General features: G+C 38.2%; 1 protein-coding gene and 1 long non-coding RNA gene across 9 annotated transcripts in view; one reads left to right on the top strand and one right to left on the bottom strand.

The window, feature by feature from the left end:
- The window catches only part of KCNQ1 (potassium voltage-gated channel subfamily Q member 1), a 408,405-nt gene that overhangs the window by 105,944 nt on the left and 281,644 nt on the right, over positions 1–20,817 (bottom strand). For all 8 annotated transcript variants that reach the window (XM_072038533.1, XM_027458507.3, XM_072038534.1 and 5 more), the window contains 2 exons: positions 8,072–8,147; positions 19–113 (listed from right to left, as the gene is read on the bottom strand). In XM_072038533.1, the coding sequence (XP_071894634.1) occupies positions 19–113; positions 8,072–8,147 (171 nt within the window). The remainder of the gene's footprint in view (positions 1–18; positions 114–8,071; positions 8,148–20,817) is intronic.
- Positions 11,606–18,866, top strand: LOC110352761 (uncharacterized). Its single transcript, XR_002402270.4, has 3 exons — positions 11,606–12,561; positions 12,671–12,783; positions 16,204–18,866. It is a non-coding gene; the product is annotated as an uncharacterized lncRNA (long non-coding RNA).

Raw genomic sequence — 20,817 nt, 5'->3', positions numbered from 1 at the left:
CCCTGTCAGTTGTCATACCTCCTCTGTAACTCCTTGATTCGCACCATCAGGTTCAGATGACCCTGGGAATACTGCTCAATAACATCTCGGACATCATAGGGCTTTCTAGCTTGCTGTAAAATAAAAATCAGAAATATGCCAGTAAGCCACAAGGATATACAAATGATCTCTGTTAGTGTACATTTTTTTCAAAAGCAAACAAAAAAATCTTTCAAACCCATTTAATGCTGTATAAATTTTGAGATAGTTTGATTGTTGCCATGATCATATATTTATCATGGAATAATTATGACAGTTCCAAATTCATCTGCATTATTGTTACTGCAGATCTACATGCCTTTAAAGAGACCATCTACTGAACTTGAGACCAAAAAAAGGATTTCTGGTACCTTGCTCAGAACTTTGTGGTCACCTTAGTGTTTTCTGGAAATAAGTTTCAAACTCTTCAACCACTGGCCAGTAAAGTGCTTTTTTTTTTTTTTTTCAAATGCAAACCCTTATTCTCAGCCTAAGCTCTCAGTTCAGCTTATAACATGGGAACTTTAAACCAGACTCCTGGATGAAGGTAAAATGCTGATTTCCTTTTACAGAAAGCCTGGCTCTGCTTTCAAGTCCACTGGGAAAATATCGATGCAAGAAATGACCAGGGAGAAAGCCCTGCATCTGAAATTTGTGTTCTATACATGGGAAAATCATAATCTGACCTACTAGCGATAAAAAACCTTTTGTATAGTGTTAAAAACAAACACCATAATTTTTTCCAAGAAATACTGACACTACCTGGAAAGCTACTGAATGAAATGGTCAAAATGTATTAAATTACAAATGTATTAATCCTACATCTAGAAGCTGGAATACAATCAGTACCAGAACTACATGTGAGAAGAATCAATGATGCTCTAAATCGACAGAGAAAAGGAGAGAAGGGAAGAGTGTAAACGTCACAGGTTAGACTGAATGGTAACACCTGAAATTACAGAATTACAGAATTTCAGGTTTTCAGATGGAAGGGACCTATACCATGTCCAACTGCCTGACCATTCAGTGCTAACCAAAAGTTAAAGCATTTTATTGAGGGGTGTTGTCCAAATGCCTCTTGAACACTGACAGGCATGGGGCACCAACCAGCTCTGCAGGAAGCCTACTTCAGTGTTTGACCACCCTCACAGTAAAGAATAATATTCAGTCCAAACCTCCCCTGGTGCAGCTTTGTGCCATTTCTATGCATTCTGTCAGTGGTGACCAGGGAGAAGATACCAGCACCTCCCTCTCCACTTCCCTCCCTCAGGAAGTTGTAGAGAGGGCCCTGAAATCAGACAGACCTCAGTCTTCTGGTTATGATATTGTTGGCACCCACTTGAAAGATCAGGAGTGAGTAATAATCTGAAGGCTGTGGGTAATAATCCAAAGGCTACACTAAGCTCCTAAATTTACTGGTGACATCTCTGATCTTAGCACCAGGGAGGCAGCAAACTCCTCTGTAAAGAGAGTCTGGTCTGCAGGTGGAAGCCTCTATTTCCTTCAGGAGGGAGTCACCTACAGCTACAACTGCTGCTTCTTCACAGCGCTGGTCTTGATGCTGCACTTGCTGTGAGGATTTAGTTGATCTGACATTGGTAGAGAACTTGTTCTGTTACCTATTCCACCATCTTCCCACATCCCTCATCTACCATACCTAGAGCCACATACCTATTCTGTGATGGAAGCTGAGTGGGCAGACAGGGGCTCCTCTCACAGTTCTGTGCAGCAACATGGTTCCACAACTTGCTGTCTCTTAATTTGCTGCCTTCATCCTGATGTAGATCAGATACCAGACCTGCCTCATTAATGGCCATGCTAGGTCGGCATGTGCATATCAGGGGGGGCAGAGCACAGCTCTGTTGATCTATCACCTTCTCAGACGCTTCTCAGTCTCCTCACCTCATCCTGAAGCTTGGCCATCAGGCAGAGCAGCTCATTTACTGTGGCACAACTCTCACAGCTGTTCTTGCTCTCATCCTCCACCTCAGAGACTAGCCCCAGGCCCACCCCACAGTCTCAAGGCCCCTCAGGGCTGCCAGAGGAACAGAAGCAGAGGCCATGACTTTCTGGCTGGCGACCGCCGTGTTTGCGCCTCCTCACCACCACACGCCTGACAGAATATTATTCAACACTTTGCAGCTGCTTGAGGAGGCTGTGAGCAGAGCAGACCACAGGCACACAGGGCACACAGCCTGAGGGTGTTGGTGTGCAGAAGCCCCTCAGGCACCGCTGGGACCCCCAAGCCTCGCGTTGCCCTCAGCCACACCACCACCGCGCCTCCTGAGGGTTTCCCGCCTTTCCAACTGCCACGCTCAGCCGGCACCTCACAGCTCCCTTCCCACCCTGGCATGGAAGGAAGCTTCCTCCCAAAGATCCTACTCAAAGCTGCCACAGGGCACAACAAAGTAACAACAACTGATACTTCTGACTCATTCACTGTGCTGTCCACCTATGTAGAAAGTTTTCAAGGTTTGGTAAAAACTGATGAATTTACCACCTTCAACATTATCTCGATCAGCTGAAGAAGTCATCCAAAAACATGACTGAGAACATCACTGCAGTCTTCAGTTAAATGCAGGAAAAATTCCTATAATATAAATGCATTACAGTACACTCCCACCTCTTAAAAAAAAAAAAGTTGGCTTTTATTTTTCTTTCCCTTTTTTTTTTTTTTTTTAATTTTTTTGAGGGGATGATTTCCAATTTATCAGGTAATTTAATATCTCTGCTCTATTATACTTCCTTGCTGTTTGGTAAATGAAATATTGGATAAGGATCAGATAGACTGGAAGTGGCAGTTAAGCTATCTTACAATTCAATTACTTTGATATCTGTTATCTCCTAATATTGCCTTAAGCTGCTTCAGAATCTGTGAATCTTCTGAAAATCAGTGTTCTGCATCAAAATAATATTTTTTGTTAGTCTCCTGTCATTTTTTTTTCTCTTATTCCACCTGCTATTACAAAACTAGAGTTCAACACTTCATCTTTAAAACTCTCTCTCCATATATTTACTTTTTCAGTAAAATATCACTTCATTAAGCAAATTACATTTCAGTCTGCCAGATTCCTAGAAGCCAACTGCAAACCTTGGGTGCCTGTGAGATACTCTGTGATGGCAGTCTAGGCATGAATGAGAATTGCTTCCATTTTACCACAGAGCACACAGAGGAACTCCTGGGAAACCCAAGTGCTTACACACACCTCAGTCATAGCTGACACCCCCAGAGAAAGAAGCCTGACTCAATGATGGCATAAGCTGTACATCTTGTCCATAGACTAGTACTGTGTGGTGGTATTTAAATTAAAAAAAAAAAAAAAAAGTCTTGGATTATTTTTGTGCAATACATCACCACAAGGCTAGTCTGTAAGATCAGCTTGAAAACTGCAGGTTCAGAAAAGCAGTTTAGTAGAAAAGAAGCACGCAGACCTCATTCTGTCTTCCCCGTACACTGCAGCAGGAGTCTGATAATAAAACACTAAGTAGGTTACTGCCTATTTTCCATTTACCAGGCTGCTTCTTTCTCTTTAAAACAAAAACTGAAAACCTGGAGTAAACAGAATTTATGAATGAAGTTGAATTTCCTAGTCCAATAGCGTATTTAACAGTCAGTACTGATTATTCTGTAATTATGTGGTAGTGAAAGCTTGTCTTTCAAAAGAAAATGCTGCTGAGGTTGACAACAGTTTGTTAGTTTTGTAAGTGGAAAACAAAATTGCAGTAGGTAATGGATGAGTGTTGAAGAAAACTGTAGAAGCCAGCCCCACAGCTTTTCTCATCTTCTCCACTTTCTTCCCCCTGTTAATTAACCAATACTCATGACAAAAATCTTCCCACATGAAACAGACTTTCCTCTGTCATATATGAAAGTATGCAAGTCACAAAAGCCAAATCCAAATATGCAATGTGCACAAATACATACTGCTGTTCCCTTGTGGCTGCACTGAGAGAGAACTTTCCCAAAAGGCAGACCAGGGAAAGGGGAATCCCTGCAATGGGAATTACTGGTAAATGTAACCAAGTAACAGTCAAATAAAATGGGTCTGGGATCCTTTGAAGAAAGGACACTTTGAACTACATTGTTTGCTACAGCCCAGTATGGAGATTAGAAAAGATTACACACACAATTCATGATTCATACCATGACAAACGAATTACATAAGGTGATGAATTATAAGAGCATAAATGAAAGATTTTCCAGTGAAATCATAACAAACAAGGCAACAGTTAGTCATGTCATCAGTGGAACTCCAAACTGTATTTTTAGTTTATGCTATGTATAGAATATTTGCCATAGTGAAGAGCACAACACAAATTAAAAACATATTTTGAAACGGAACTGGAAAGAAAAAATGTTTAAAGATGACAATGGGAAATCAGATCAAATTCCTGGTCTCTGGGTATATGGTGGACAACACAATTGTATCCATGTGCGTAAGTCATAAAACATTTAGGTTTCCTAATTGGAAGGCAAATGTTACTTACCCATGAATTCACCTAATGGAAATAACTAACCATGGTGAATTGCTTTTTGAAATTCAGTTATAAGGTTAGACAGTGATGAAGATATCTGATTTATACTTAATATGTGAAATTCACATTTGTGTATGAAGAATGAACAAAGCCTAGTAAAACCATTAATTTCTAAGTACTCTTTTCCCTATGAACTACAGAATCCTTCCTTAATAGTAAATCATTCAGCTTTTCTGACACACAGGACTCGTGTTGATTACTAGTAGATCTTTCCCACACAATTTGAACCAGTCCTACAGACCTTGCAAGTGTTATAGCCCCTTTACAAGAGCATAAACACATCCATAAAAAAGGTATTAATTGTTTATAATGTTATGCTGGGTTCTTACAAGGACATCATATGGACTGTACTCAGACCTGGTTGTTAAAACACAGTAAAAATCCGAACCCTTCTTTTAAAGAGGAAATGATGTGCATGTTTGATGCTTCACACAGTAATACTTCTCATGTCCTTTGAAATTTCTTTGTTTAGTTTCAATTTCTTTCTTTCTTTACTTGTGTTTTGTTGTTGTTTTTGCTTTTGTGGTTTTTTTGTTTGTTTGTTTTGTTTTGTTTTTGTTTTTTTTTCAAACGGGAAGTCTCTTTTCTAATTGACATTTGTGCTTGTGGTGCCATCACCACTTGTTATTGATTGAAGTCTTCAAAAAAAAAATATCTATACAAAATTAGACATACAGGTGTATCCTGCAAACAGCTGGTATAGTTTAAGAACCATGCTGGGTTCATGCTGAGACCTATTTTGCAAAATTTTCCTCTTCCTCCCTTTCTTCCTATGGTTTCCCTGCCAAAAGCTTTGGAGGCATGTCTAAAAAATTCTGCTTTTAAGTGCCGACCTTGCAATTACTTCTTCCAGCTCATTTTTAACATGAATAGTCCAATGGACTTCAGCTGATATTGTTTTTTTTCAACAGGTAAAGGAAAAATCTGAATTTTCTGTTAGGAAGCTACTTTTCACATAAACTTAATGTTTAAAAGACGAGTATCTACCAGAAAACAGCTGCTACGTAGAAATCTGAAAGATTAAGTTTTTAGAATGCATATTCTTCTTTACCTTAGTTTCAGGTATTGTGTTGGACTGGTTAGTACAAACTATATAGTCATTATTTGGCATGTGTTTAAACATTTTAATTTCTTATGGTTATTTTATGTGCATACAATAGAACAAAGCAGATTTACAACATACATTTGAGGAAAGAATAATGACAGTGGTTATCTCCTAATTACGGGAAAGATTTCCAAAAGCACCTTGTGGCTAGAATTTCAAGGTGACTTTGTGCATTAGGTTACTTAGATGCTTTTGAAAACTGTACTTTCGGTGCTCTCAGAGTTTTTAAACGCGGTCATAACCTTGTATTCAGAAATTATGGAGAAGTATCAGATATCTCCGTACTGGAAGACTCTGCTTCCGACAGATACAGCAGTGTATCACTTGAATGCAGTAGTGACTTAAGATATTTCACTTTAGCTTAACTTAGATTTTTAGCTCCTTACTAACAGCTCATATTAATAGCTCAGGAAGCATAAACACTACTAAAGAAGGATAAGAGACAGCCCTTGTTAAGGGTTTTTGTAGATGGCCAGGAAGAGGTCTTTTGCAGGTGAGAAAGTGAGAGCACAACTGAGAAGCCAGCTTAGCAAATGGGACACCGAGTACAAACAAGTTTCAAGCAAGAACTGAATAGTGCCATTCTATTCAGTCAAATGCTTTTTCAGCTTCTATCAAGTCATCTGCCGCAGGGGAGTTTCATTTGCTTGCCAGGTGGATAATGTTGCACAGTGTTCAGGCATTTTCCAAATCTGTTTTTGACAAACACCACTTGGGAGGTAGATCCATGATGTGTAGATTTCTTGTTTCTAAGTAGCTTAGTTAATACCGTGGCAAATATTTTATGTTCTGATTTTATGAGAGCAATGATTCTGTAATTACCACAGACCAAAGGATCACAATCAGATTGCGGAATGAGAATAAATTAAAGTTTAATGCAACTGGCCACATTTGGGCTGTTTTTCACCAAATAGCAACAGACACATCACTGGAATGGGCCACATCCCTTTCCAAGTTACAAGTACTGATCATCAGGCATTAAGGAGCTTCTCAACAAAATGACTACAGAAAGTATTTTCAAGTAGTTTGGACATTGTGGCTTTCTTAACTTCAGTCTAAGAAAAATAACAGGTGAAATTTTCTAGCAGAAACTTTCTGAATGTGTTTCCTCCAATAAAATCCCTGTCATAGGAAATTTCAGCCTGAATGGTGACAGTATTATCCACATTATCCACAACTGAAAGAGATTTGGGAACACGTAAGGCAACCTTACCTATAATTTGGCTAATGATTTTTAGGAAAGATACAAAGATTCAAGGAAGAAAATTACTGAAGAATTCACACAGTGGTTCTAAATTTCAGTGATGAAGTCAAAATCTAGGCTTTGAAGTAGCAGTAGGCGTTACTTTACAGAAACAACGCTGTCTTGGATCATTAATTACCATCAGCTTTTTCCTCCTAAACTTTTTGCCTTTCAAATATTTGAAAGAAAAGGGATCATCCACCACCACATCACAGCCTTTTTTTTTTGGTGTAGATTAAACATGAGAAAGCTTTTTAGTCTGTTATACACAATAGTGCCAAGGTTATACCTGAAAATGGATGCAGGCAGTTAACCTCCCCCTTTTCTTTGCATTTTCATCTGTGAAGCCTGTTCTCCATGGATTGTCCCTTCTTAATTCATTTTAAGTCAAGTAATATATTTCTTATACAAATAGATATATTCACATGGTTTAAATCAAGCTGAAGGCTGTTGACATGTGTGTTTTTGCTGGATTAGTTAAATTGATTTAAAAACCATGTTCTTAGAAAGTTTGCAGTCACAGATTTTTATTCAGACCAGGCAACCAGGTTAATTAGCTACTGTGAACTGCTTACGGTATTGCAATATCCCAGCAAGTGATGCACTGGAAATGTTTGCTGGTGAGGGTGACAGGAGTAAAGAGAACTGACTATCTCACAAACTGTGAAGGAAATCTCCTACCTATGCAGATGGGACGAGTGAAAAGTAAGCAGAAGCCTTCTGATACACTAACAATTTCCATCCCAGTTTCTTATCAGGACTTCATTGTAATAGAGCAAAGAGACAGAAACAAGGCTGAGGTAGTATTTTAATCTCCAATTCTACTGACTCAGCAAGACAGTAACATACGGTTTGGAATTAATGCAGACATATGAGAATGCTTGCACTGCAAGAAAGAGCGATAACAGAGGGTTAGAGGTCAAGTCCATTAGTAGAAAATAACATTTTAATTCAGACCTCGTTTCAGGAGTTTAGCCTATTTCCAGTGTGTCCACAGTTGACTAACCTGCTCCTAAACAACCACCCTATTCAAGGAGGGAGAGAATAGTGGGTGTAGCTCACCATTACTGAAATGAATTGTGTCTGTCTCTTAAAGTTTCTAAAAGAAACAATGAAATAGGAGAATAAAAGGTCTTATTTAGAAAAGCAGGTTTCTCTTCACAACTCACCTGAAACTTTTTCTTTGCCACAAAATACTGCATCCTACGAATCACCTTAATCGCAGCACGGTGATGTTCTCGCAGCCTATGGGGAAAACAAAGCAGGTGAGTAGGGTGAAGGAGCATCTCTTTCCAAACTGTAAACTAGCAGCCTTCAGAAAGTGCTTCACCAACACATGGATGTGTAACATTAGTAGTAGCGATTCATCCCGTGTGTGCAGCACACTACTATTTTGACCTTCCCTACCTCCCAAGAATGCTATAAAAATCCAGGATTTTGTCTGCTCTATGCTAGGTTAGTACACATGTCACAGCAAAAACTGGCGTCCACACAACCTCTATGTCAAAGCAAACCTCCACTTGTCTTTCCCAGTTCCCTTTCCACAAAAAAAAAGAAAAGAAAAAAAAAAGCTGTCAAGTTTCTGCATATTCAGCCATGCAGAGCTTTTACACACACTCTAGAATTACAGCTTTTGTTTCTTTTCTTTTCACTAAGTCTTGTGCAATATGCCCCTTCACTCAAAGAATTTGGATTTCAAAAACCATTAAAAAATCACTTAGAAGATTTTTGAGTAGACTGCTAAACAATACAAATGATACGGTGGTAGCTGAATGCAACCTCTATATCCACATGCATCCCCAAACTGAATTGGAAGTGTACATAAAGAAATCCACAGTGTCTTAAAACAAATATATCTCCCTTGTCATGCACATGAACTAAAAACAAAATTAAAAAAAAAAATCCAAAACCAAGAATTTGCTATTCATATAAATTTTCATAGTATCTGAGAAAATTATTTTTCATGAAGCGTATGAAAGAAATCCGTTCATTAACAGCAACAGATATTTGTTGTTTTTCATTATTTTTAAAGCTTATTAGAATTACATTTTTTTCTTCTTAACAGTAAAAAAAAAAAAAGACAACACACCATTAATATATCAAAGCTATGCTGAAAACTTATCCTACTTGCTCACTCTATTACTATTACTATTCTCTGCACATTTAAATGACAATATTGACAACAATGTGGCAATGTTTTTGTTTCTCAATGGTGAACTTCTGGCATTTTATATTTTTTTCTCAAGTAGACTTCCAGTGATGGGTTAGGGTAAGGAACAGACAAAGAAGAGCTGGCCTTAGATATTCCAGGTGTTCTATCATTATAAATTGTTACTAAAAATGCTGATGGTTAGGCATACGAAGAGGTCCCTATGCAGTATTTTCTCCCCTGGTAGAACCTGACCTTGTTCATATTCACTATAGGATGGAAAAATTGTATTTAAGTCGTGTACAAGCTTGAGTCTTCAGTATATTACAGCGTGCTATTACCTAATCCTCTTTAGTTAAATATAGCCTGGAGCATCAGTGAGTATTCAGGTAGCTCCTCAGGACAAATTTCTCCCAGCAAAGAGAAGTTCTGTGTGTGCCAATCTTGGGTGCCTGTCCTGTGAGCAATACAGCAAGCGGAGCCTTTCTGAAAACTCACTCTTTATGGGAGAATAGCTTTCTCCAACTACAAAAGCCAAAACAAAAATAAAACAAAACGCTCTGATCTTCTATTTGCAGATACTGTTCTATCAGTTAGATTTTTTTTTTTTTGCTACAGACATCACTTAAATTTAACAACAACAGAAAAACAAACAAACAAACAAACCACAACTTTCTCCGTAAAATAGGATTGCTTTTCAAACTAATGACGTGAAGCTTTTCAACACAGGTCCACCAACCATGATGTGCCTTCATTCGGAGTGACTGCACCTCATTAACTACGCAGCGTTCCCTGAATCTGTGCTTGGGTTTGTACGGGAGGCCCTTCCCTATTAATACCTTACAGAAGGCTCTCACAGGACTCTGTCCAGGTCCCCTCTCATGTACACTTGACTGCAACATCATGCTCACGTTATAAGAATGGAAATTCACTTCTTCTAACTGGGCCAGCTGCCTTCTTGGATCGACTCCCGGTGAACTGAGTCAGCCCAATCTTAGTTACTGGTGTCGCTATTCCGAGAGCCCCCGCTGCATCACTGCTCACAACAAGGACAACTTCCACAAAACCAGAAGGAAATAAAGCATTTATCTTTTTAAGTTCTTCTTCACAGAGTTAGAGCCAAAAAGATAAATGCTGCTGAATTTGGTGTTAGGTATTAAAGGTATGATAGGGTAACTTTCATGCAGATATACACAGCATAATGCACACAACAACAACTTATGACAAATAGAAATACATTTCAATTGCAGTAAAACTGCTTGTAGTATTTTGTTTTATGCCTCATTTCCTCTGGGGTGTTCTTCACAGTCCATTATTTTTAACTAAAACACTTTTCTTTGGGGCATACGGTCACTAGTAAAGTACACCAAATCCCTCATCTTCTGTCTAGGTGCAGAACCTCATCTGTACACAAGGCAGTAGGATAATAAAAATGAGATTCACCATTCAGTGAAATAACAATACTACACCACCAAAATGATTTTCCAATGCAGTAATTTTAAATCAATCATTTTTTCAGCGCTAACATGAACTTTGATGCCAGGAATGGAAGTTAATATTCTCATTTTGTTCCTTTACATTTCCAACTGCAATAGGAAACCTTGCAGTAAGCTTGTTTCTGCTTATGCTGTAAAATCTAATTCTGCCCAACAGGCTGTCCTGCTTCCCTGAGATTAAATGCTTCTGCAATGAGAGAAGGGAATAAAGGATTTAATTAGTAGCCAAGGTTATGATTCACAGTTGTTTGATCTCTTTTGCAAACTGGTAACAAATGCTTTAGTAAATTGAGAGCTTAAACATTAACTGGAGATATTTGTTTGTTCAGCCACTCGTGACATCTCTCAATTCTAGTTACAGAATGACTGTCTGCAATCTGGGGGGACATACAGCATCGTTATATGACAAACAGCCACACAATGCTTTGTTATCCTCTGAATGAGATTTTCATGAAGACATTTTATTTTATTTTAAAGAAGTGTGGCAGGAAATTACATCATCTGAGAGTGCTTCTAGATACAGAAGCACCATACCCCCATGGTGCATGATCCTCAAAGAAAACAGAAGACACCCTTTGGAGAATTATGTCTGTGTAGACCATGTCTCCCATGGCAGTGCCATCACCTCCTTGTCCATGCTAGAGCTGGGTCACCATGAGTCAGGGGACTTTTTCCTTTTCAGACAGGGACTACTGGGATACTTTCGAAAGCTTGCCTATTTCAGTTTAGTTGTGGGAGCTAAGCTCTCCTGCAAATGAAATCTCTACCTGCAAGTTCGGTTTTGCCTAACTTTGGTAGAAAGCATGTTTGGTAAGTGCATTAGTAACAGGGCCAGCAGGAAAGGCTTTTGCCTTTTGCTTAATGAAGCTGTTTTCCTGTCAGGAACATTTATCAGGCTTAGACTCTCACCATGCCCATTAACCTCATGATAACCAACATCTGAAGTGACTTACCAATCACCACTTGAGTGATTCCAACAACCCCAGTGTACTACCTTCAAAAATAAGCTTAAGTAGCTTTTTATGCCTGTAAAATCAACCTAAAAATTACAGCTTCCAATGCTAGACAAGCTCTCAGCATGAGCTTTTCCAAAGAAAAATCAGATTAAAAAAAGACTTTCTTTTTTCTAGTAATACTTAGTAGTTTTGTTTCCATGAATTGTATGTTGGTGAAAGTCAGCCCAAACAGCTAAAATATCCTTTCTGCTTCGTGGATGTAACCTAGAAAGGCGATGCGAGCACCACACGTTGCATTGTCCCCTGTGCCAGTGTTGGGATCAGTTATAGGAGGGGCAGGAAGAACATTACAGTTCAAACGTTCATTTGGGCTTCAGCCATATGGCCAGAAATATCTACTGTCCTGTCTCGGACCAAGACCAACAGCTCCTCATACAGAACGTACTGCACAGCCGCTAACTGCCAGGAGCTTTCACTGGCTACCGATACACTTCTGTCTCAATATAAATAGGACACCGAGATGATCTTGAACACAGCACATACTACACAATGCTTCCAGTGGACTTAAAATCAGACCATTAGGGTCTGAAGCTGCCCATGAATCAGGAAAATTGTCAGAACCTGTAGGGATTATCTAGGATGATTAAGGAGAATATAACATCAAATCAATAACAGAAAACCATCCTGGTAGGAGTAGGGTCAATAGCTTCATACAAGCTTAAGTTTTTCCTATTCTGACACTTAGAAATGAGGTTTGCTTTATTTGTACACTGGAAAAATAACCTGTTGCTAATGCAGGCACTCCTTGAAGCAAAACCAATGAGGACAATGAAAATGACCCTGCAGCAAGATGGAATGGCTTGAGCACCCACGCTACAAAAGGAAGCCTGACAGAATAATATGACTAGAAATCATTAGTTTTTCTGCCTTCTTTTGTTGTTAGGTTACTTAACCTACCACAAGCCATTTGGAGGAAACCCGATCTCTTCATTAGTCCATCAGAAATCTGGACTGGAATTTCACATAATTTGGAAAAGAAGCATACTGAAGAACTTAAGGTACTTTTACAGACATTCACATTTGGTTGGAAAGCTATATATTTATAAATGCCCCAAACTTCTATTGTAATAGAGCCATTAGTATTGCAATATTATTTATTTTTCACAGCACAGCCAAAACCTCAGTACCCTCCCAAAGGTATGACTCATTCCACAGTCCTGCATTCATAGACAGCCACAGCAAAGGTCCTAGGCTTTGGCCAGCATCTGTCTGCAGTGCAGGTACGTTGCCGTCTCATTCCTGCTAAGGGACCTGCAGGGCTTCCCCAGAAGAATACTTTTGGGACCAAGGCTAAGATTCTAAGTTTTTTTTTTTTTTTTTTTTTTTCTGCAAACATCAGGAAGTAAACAGTTGCATGGTTTGGTTGTTTCACATTTTAAGATAACTAAAAACTTTTGGTTTGTTTGTTTTAATTAAGTTTTGTAAGATTCGTCCCTGTTCTAAAATACACAAGTCTTTCAGTAAAGAGCTATATAGAAAAAAAAATCTGCTAATTAGAAATATTTGCTGTCCTTAAAATGCTGCTGAATTTGATATCAAAACCTTAGTAATCTCATTATAAGCGTGTCCCCCTTCTCATCCTAGAAAGGTATTCCATATATTGGTGTAGTGTTAACAGAAATATTAAAGCAACAAGACAGAGGAAAGGTGGTGTTAATTTCCTATTTGTAACACTTGTATTTTGTTCATATGTAGAACATATTATTTTCAGGCCCGTTAACGTCTGGCACAGACGTCCCCACGTACAAGGACACTGATATTATTGGAGTGAAAAGGTCAACAACGCTCTTCAGTATGAGTTTAACCAGAAGGAAAACTCAGTAGGAGAGAGTCATGGAATTACAATATCTTTTACAAAATACCCTCTTCTCAGTAAACCTAACACTGATTTGAAGTCAAGCTCAGTTTTCAAACATATTTAAATTCTCTGCAGTCTTCTTAAATTTCGGATTTAAGACAGAGCTGAAGTATTAAGAACGAAGACTGCAGTTGATTGGCCTGAAGTTTTTGGCACTAATCATTATTTAGACTTGAACTTTATCTTTAACACATCAGATTTTAATAATATTTTGTGCATATGAACTGAAATATTTTTTCCATTCAGGCACTGAAAATCTGTCCTTGTAACAAAATCTGGTGGAAGAGATTCAGAGTAACTACATTAAGCCATTTCATTAGTGCATTTAAGTCTAATGAAATCTTTCATCGTTAGTCCTCTAGGGGCTTTTGGTATAGAATTTGCTGTGGCTCAAGGTTATTCTTGTCTTTTCACACGTTCGGTCATTCCCTACACATTACACTTGATGGGAGCCTCTTTTATTGGACAACATTTTCCATGTGATGAGTTAGGATGGATTAGTTTTCATGGCTGTGTGTCCAGTAATAGGAAGTGCTTGCACACTGTACCCAGGAACAAAAACAGAATCACTGCTTCATTCAAATAATGTGAGCTACCCAATTTCTTGCTTTTGGTGCTAGGGCTTGGCAACTGCTGCTTACTTCTGATGTACTTTTGCAGCCATCATTATATGTTAACCAGGGCCTCTCAAAAAATACCCTCCCCCATAAGCAATTCACAAAAATCACCTTAAGGACAAACTAGTAAAAACTGCCCCAAAGTGTCAGAAAAGTACAACGACACTTGAAGAACAAACCAGTTACAAAAGCAAAGTTTTATTAAATGGGCTGCAGCCAAGCTTAATGTTTATATAAATGCTCCCAGAACATTTTCAAATGTATTAATGTGCTTATTTTCAATGGAGAAACATTTTTTTACTAGACTTTGCCCTCTAGTTTTCCCATCTATTTGAGAAAGTAAAATTAGAAATGAGTAACAACACAAATGAAATGAATGCAGCCATCCCTCTAGTGCTCACTCTCCAGGGTCTTTACAGGTTTAAATGCAAAAAGGATGCTGAAATAATAGATATTATTTTTCGGAGAAGAAAAAAAAAAAAAAAAAAAAAGGAGAATCACAAATAGCAGGAACAATACATTTTTCGAACTTCTTTGGTCTTACAGGAAAAGGCATTCCAGTAATTAAAGGCAAACAAGTTATCTAGTTATGAAAGATCGATGCCTACTTAACTCTTACTCATGTTTGCCAGTTGCTCCTGAACAGATATAACTTCATCTGAGCACTGAATAATTCAAGGTCAGCAGCAAACAACTTCTACAAGGATTTTTGCATTAACAGTTTAGAGAGAATAGGGTGTTTGAAGTGGTGAATTTTAAGAATGTGAGCTGCTTTGACTTAACTGCGCATTCCCTAATATAACTGTGTTTCCTACCTAGGGGAATGTGGAGGCTAACTTCCCATAGGACTCTGAGTGACTGTAAAATCATAAATTGCTCTACAAGAATACTGCGTAAAAGTAATGTCAAATCCACTCCCCTGGTGAACATTTCAAGCAGTAAACATTTTGGTTATTGTTTACTGAATGTGAACATAGCCCCGGGGTAATTAGCTTAAGCTGAATTAACATAACCAAGCTCCTCCCCATACTGTATTCTCCCACTGTATTTGTCGTTGTGTTAGTTTTGTTTTTTGTTTTTTATTTTTGTTTCTTTTTAACATAAAATATGTAGGTGAAAGGCACATAGGATGGCTTTAGCACAGCACTGTGACTTTTCTGCTGCTTTGGGAGGCTAAGAGTAATGGTGGCAGGTGACCAGAGGTCTGCAAGGATGGCTTGGGAGATGGTGCTGGGGAAGCAGAAGATGGGGGTTAATATGGAAAGCAGAGAACCAGCTGAAATGACTTGACTTGACTTGTATAAAGCATTAATGGTAATTTGAGACTCAGAGTGTGTCTGGAAAGTACAGCTAATCAGTCTGGCCCTTTAAACTATGCTCTTATCAAGGCAATCTAAAATGTAGGCCTGAAAAGGGGAAGAAGCTTTGCTTTTCTAACCCAGAATTAACACAGGTTACCACTGCAAGATCAGCAAGAGATGGCACAAAGTGCAGATGGCTTTGGATGCTGTTTTTCTGATAGGGACCATGAGTCTCACGAGGTTAGCTACATAACTTACCTGAAGTACAAACTCTCTAATATTCGTACTGCTGCACAAGGGCTATATTGCTGTTACTCAAGGTGGAACCATTTCACAGCTGAATTTTCAGGAACTGCAAAGCGTTTATGTGGTAGTGAAAGACTGGCCATGGGATAAGGAAGATGAGCACACCATTAAATGCAAAGTTTTCTAGCATGCTGACCTCCCAGCCCATCCCCAGTTGTCCCTCTGTTCCTTAGCACATCCGGACAAACAAAACAAAACCTCATTTCCAGCTACAAATAACAATTATGAATAGCTAAACAGCATGGGATTTTGGAGTTCCAGCCTCTACTTTGTTCAACTTCTCTTGGGTGGAATGCTCAAATACACAGTACTTCTAGAAGCAAGATAAATAGCTGTAGCTACTAGAATAAAGATGATATCTACATTTTCTGGGCTAATGCTATGCAGGGATGAACATCAGAGAGTTCATTTCTGTTCTGCCAATGATGCTAGCTAAGAACTTAACCCTTAGTATAAAGGTTTGTGTTCAAACCAGACTAAAGCATGATATTTCTCGTACATCCTAAACAGTCTTGACTATATATTTTCACAATTCTGTTTTTACTTCTCTTTTAACAGGGTATAAAGAGTTGCACAAACGGCATGGAAAAAACAAAGGAAAACAAAAGGATTTTTGAAAGGGAGTGAAATACCCCTGTTACAAATGAAAGAGAAATATAAAAACAGCCCCCTTTTTCTCAGAATTGGTTATGTTTCCCTAATCTGGTGAATTCCCCATTATCAAACCACAGTGAACCTTCATTCAGCTCTTCACTCTCTGCATCTTGTTGAGACAGAACCCGGCTATTTTTACATGTTTTCAAAGCCAAACAATTTGAAAGTAACTAGACACAAATGAGATCACAGATAACTAAATAATAATATATGGCATTGTCTTCCAGACACTGTCTGACAAGTTAAACTCTTTTTCCAAAGAAGCTGAAGATAGAAGACAATAGAGCTGTAGTTCACTGCACAAGGAAAGACACGAATGTTAGTATTTTGCAGCATCTGGTTAAAAGTTTTGTTTTGTTTTTCTGAGTTTGTCATTCATGGCTCTGAATTATACAAGGATCCACAGGGCTAAAATCAGCAATACTGGAAAGAAATAACCATATTGCCTATGGTTGCTTGTTTCTCTGTTGTTGGCCTATTAAACTTACAATAACCTTTGGATATTAAACTGGCTTCTGTTACACTACTTCATTATGCTCAACAAGTTGTTAACACTACAAGGTAGCTCTTTGTTGTATTCATCCTAGGGTGCTGCCAGACCACTGCAAACTCAAGTCTGAGACTGGCTTTTCTATTTAGCTTAAATTGCATTGCTCAGAACAAGCAATATGCAAAATTAAAAAAAAAAAAAAAAAAAAAAAGACATGCAAAAATGTCTAAGGCAGAAAACAAGTAGACAAAAAAAATTAAAAGTATGATCAGGACTCATTAAGAAGTCTTGCTTATTGATTTCCACTTTACACAAGACTTGAATTTACTAATTTAATACGTGCTGTATCCCCCTTCTTAATTAAGACACATCAGGTAATACTACAACAACATCCTATTTAGCCTTTTGTTTTGAGACAAAAGAAATAGGCTTTTATTAGATCAATTACTGATGCAGTTCACTGGCGATCTATAGAAGGTCAAAACAACATGGCATTGCTACTTATTTAACTTCACACAATGACTTCAGCCAGAAACTCCTTTACTTTTTTGCCTCATCTCAGCAATAGTGCATTCTAAAATAACGTGGAGTAGAGACAAAGACAAGTTTTTCTTCATGAATCATAGGCAAGAAGTTAGATTCAGTTATACACCTTTGCAGCTTTATGCTATTCTACCAAGGCCAAGTAGCTAAACTTAGAGAGCATCTCAGCTGTTCAAAGCAAACGAAAATAATTGCATAGTTCCAACTGACAAAATAAAGCAGCTCTCCTGTTGGAGAGACAGGAATTACAACAGGAAAAATATCTGAAAGGAAAAGGCCATTGACTGTATTAGTAATATTTACATTACCAAAATTAGCAATAAGACTATTTCAGAAATCCTTAACATTTTCCATGTTGCTTTCTACCACAAAAGTGATTGGTAAATTCTCCTGCCATTTAATAATGAAAAAGGGAAGATGGATGTCAGTGTTGTGAAGCTGTTTGTAAGCATTATATTCTGAACTCACACCACATCATGATTACATGATGAGACAACTCAAAAAAAAATTTTTTTTAAATATATATCACTCCCACAAAAATCAACCAAAAATATATGAGGCCAAATTCTGCACTGATTTACACCATGAGACATCAGAAGTGAATGGGAGCACACTGACTGCTAGGTCATCACAGTTCTAAGCCTGCCATCTCTGTATGTGCTCTGCATGTAATTTATACAGAATGATACGTGTCTGCCTCCAGCTGCACTTTTTAGTGGGTGTATCCTCCAAAAGCAGAGTGATAGAAGACTATAAACACAAGGGTGTTGCTACAGTCTGTGTAAGCTGCTGTGAAAAGCATTGTAAAACCTTGCACGGATAGCATTAGGACAAGGGGACCTCACTTCCCATGTCAATGCCATGACATCGAAAAAGAAAAAACAACAACAACATAAAACAGTTACAAAAGTGGCTCAAAACTGCAATTTTTGCAACTGGAAGCATACTCAAAGATTTGTTGTTTTACAATGGTGGAGAAACACATGGGATTTCAACTTGCGGAGAACAGCCTTTTCCTATAAATCACAGCGAGTAATCTGAAACCTAGAAACAGCACAGGGGCTCACATTTATGGATTTAAAACAGATGAAGAGCAAAGCATGCTCTTAACCCTTTCCCCATAGTTTCTTTCCAAGCCCAGAATGAAAATGCAAGAACTGAACAGAAATTAACTGGGAAAAAATCATGATTAATAAAACTCTGAGAACACCTAAAACTGCAGCTCTTTGACTGACTTCTCCAAGGATACAAGCAAAGAATTGTCCTAAAGCAAAGCACTGTAAAACAGCGAGAGTGTAATCCACTATTCGGACTGTTCTTTCATCAACTTTTATTTAAGCAGTTTATCTTGTTGAGATTAGGATCTCCCTTATACAGCAAGACCTGGCAAACACAGGCCTCTGGTTTTGAATGTCAGGCTGTATTTCACTGGGAAAAAAATACCTAGCAGCCTGTCGTCTCACCATAAGGTTATAAACTACTTAATCAAGCAATAGGAGAACTAATACTAACACATTAGCAATAGTTTTTCTTCAGAAATATGTAAGAGCATTAAGATATCATATAGAGGTCTTATTTGTTGTCTTTTAATATCCCCAAGCACTTCCCTACCATTTTAGCCTCTCTCTTGGTTCACTGGCCAAAAAAAAAAAAAAATAAAAATAATAAAAGCAGAGCCTGTTCCAACTGGAATCCTAAGATGCAGCCTTTTTTTTTTTTTTTTTTCCCCTTTTCATTTTTTTTCCCTTTTGAAAAGAATGGGCTGGAATATCAGCATTGCCAAGAGGCATTAGTCTATACCTTGTCAGGGTCAGAGTTCCCGCCCTTCCAGAAATTTGCTCAAATATACGACACAATGGTATGATTAAACACAGAAACGAGCCAGGGCTGGAATCAAGAATGATGGTACGTCATGTTAATCTCTACACCCATACAATATCTTAGAGGAAACCCTAAACCAACCAACATAGGATGGTTGGAAGGAGAAGAGAAAGGATAATTTTAAGCTTACTGCAGCATCACTCATCTGTATATGTAATATTTGCCCATAGTGATCCAACCTCTGTCCCTGTACTGCTGCAGCTCAGTGAAGTTGTCCCTGTGCCCATATCTCTTAGTGAAAAGCTAGGGTGGCGAGTGTTTCTGTACTGAAGAGGAAAGATTGCAATCCAAAGGAAAAATGTCTCTAAAGTGGCAAACATGGGTACGTAAGTGATTTTTTAATGAAGAAGCTACCTAAGCACGTTAGAAAAACGCAGCATGAAAATTAATTCAGTCTTAACTACCAGGCATGTTGTGGGGGCATTTAAAGAACTCAGCTGTGACTGAAGTTTTGTGCCACAACCATCAGAGAAACAACCTAAAAGAAAATCTAAATCCTTCTGAAATAGCTTAGTAAAAGTGTTTTATGTAAATGTACTTGCAAAGAAACTTTTCTGGGGGGGAAGAGAGATTAAGAGAGAACTGCTGCTATTAACAAAATTTTCTTATGACCAACATGCTACATCAAAACATGTGGTTGCAAATTTCAGTAACCACAGAAGTCACCACAGTTTTTTGCTTTTGCTTTTTTTTTTTTTTGTTTTCTCCTTCTTCTTTTCAATAATTTCAAACCAGAGACTTAAGTTTAGCAAACACATACTTTGTGGAAAATGTAGGGTTAGATTCTCAACTGCTCACCTTCATCCTATTATCGTAACAGCTTTCTAAATCCAAAGTCTGATTTCAAATGCAACCTCTTTTGCTCTATTTTAGTCCTGCAGCTGCTCAAATCCAGATCTTGTCATTGTCTCTTGTGAACCCAAGATCATATTTGTATGCAGGCACCGACGGATGTCTCCAAAGGGACTTCCAAAGATGTCTATCGGGCCATCTACGTAGGCTGGGACATACAGTTTTGAAAGTCTTATAAAGTACCTAAATAATGGTCATGACAGTGCCTATTCTATGTTTAGCCCAACGTACAAATTGCTGGAGTATGAAGCAGAAGCACTTTGCAGCTTGAAAGTTGCTAAAATAAATAACCACATTTACCAAGTTGTGTGTGCAACATGGCTAGCTACATAACCCTTCTTTAAAAGGCACTCTGTACAAAAGTTTCTACCTAAATGTAAAAAGTCACTCTGCAGCCCGTCTCACCAAAGCTGGTGGATGACACTAATGCATGAGTAGCCTGACTGAAGTCAAGAGGAGAACATGGGCCTGAACTTGCATACTTGCTTTGCATATCGAGGGATCAGTAGAAACCTGAAAAAATTGTACATAAGAAAACTTTTAAGATAGAAAATGTAGTTTATATATTGAGCAGAATTCTAGATGTGTACTTATTAACTGGGTTTGTATTTTTTGTGTGGAAAATTTGACCTGAAACACGTAAGTTTTCCTGTTCAACCTAATAGCTACAGAATATGCTGTGTTATTACTATTGCAAAAGACAGGAAATTTTATGAGCTGATATGCTGGAGACAGAAACTGGCTGGGACTAA

This window comes from Anas platyrhynchos, chromosome 5 (assembly GCF_047663525.1).
Source record: "Anas platyrhynchos isolate ZD024472 breed Pekin duck chromosome 5, IASCAAS_PekinDuck_T2T, whole genome shotgun sequence".
NCBI lineage: Eukaryota > Metazoa > Chordata > Aves > Anseriformes > Anatidae > Anas > Anas platyrhynchos.
The sequence above is the reverse complement of the archived record's forward strand: the minus strand, read 5'-3'. Positions and strand labels throughout refer to the sequence as shown.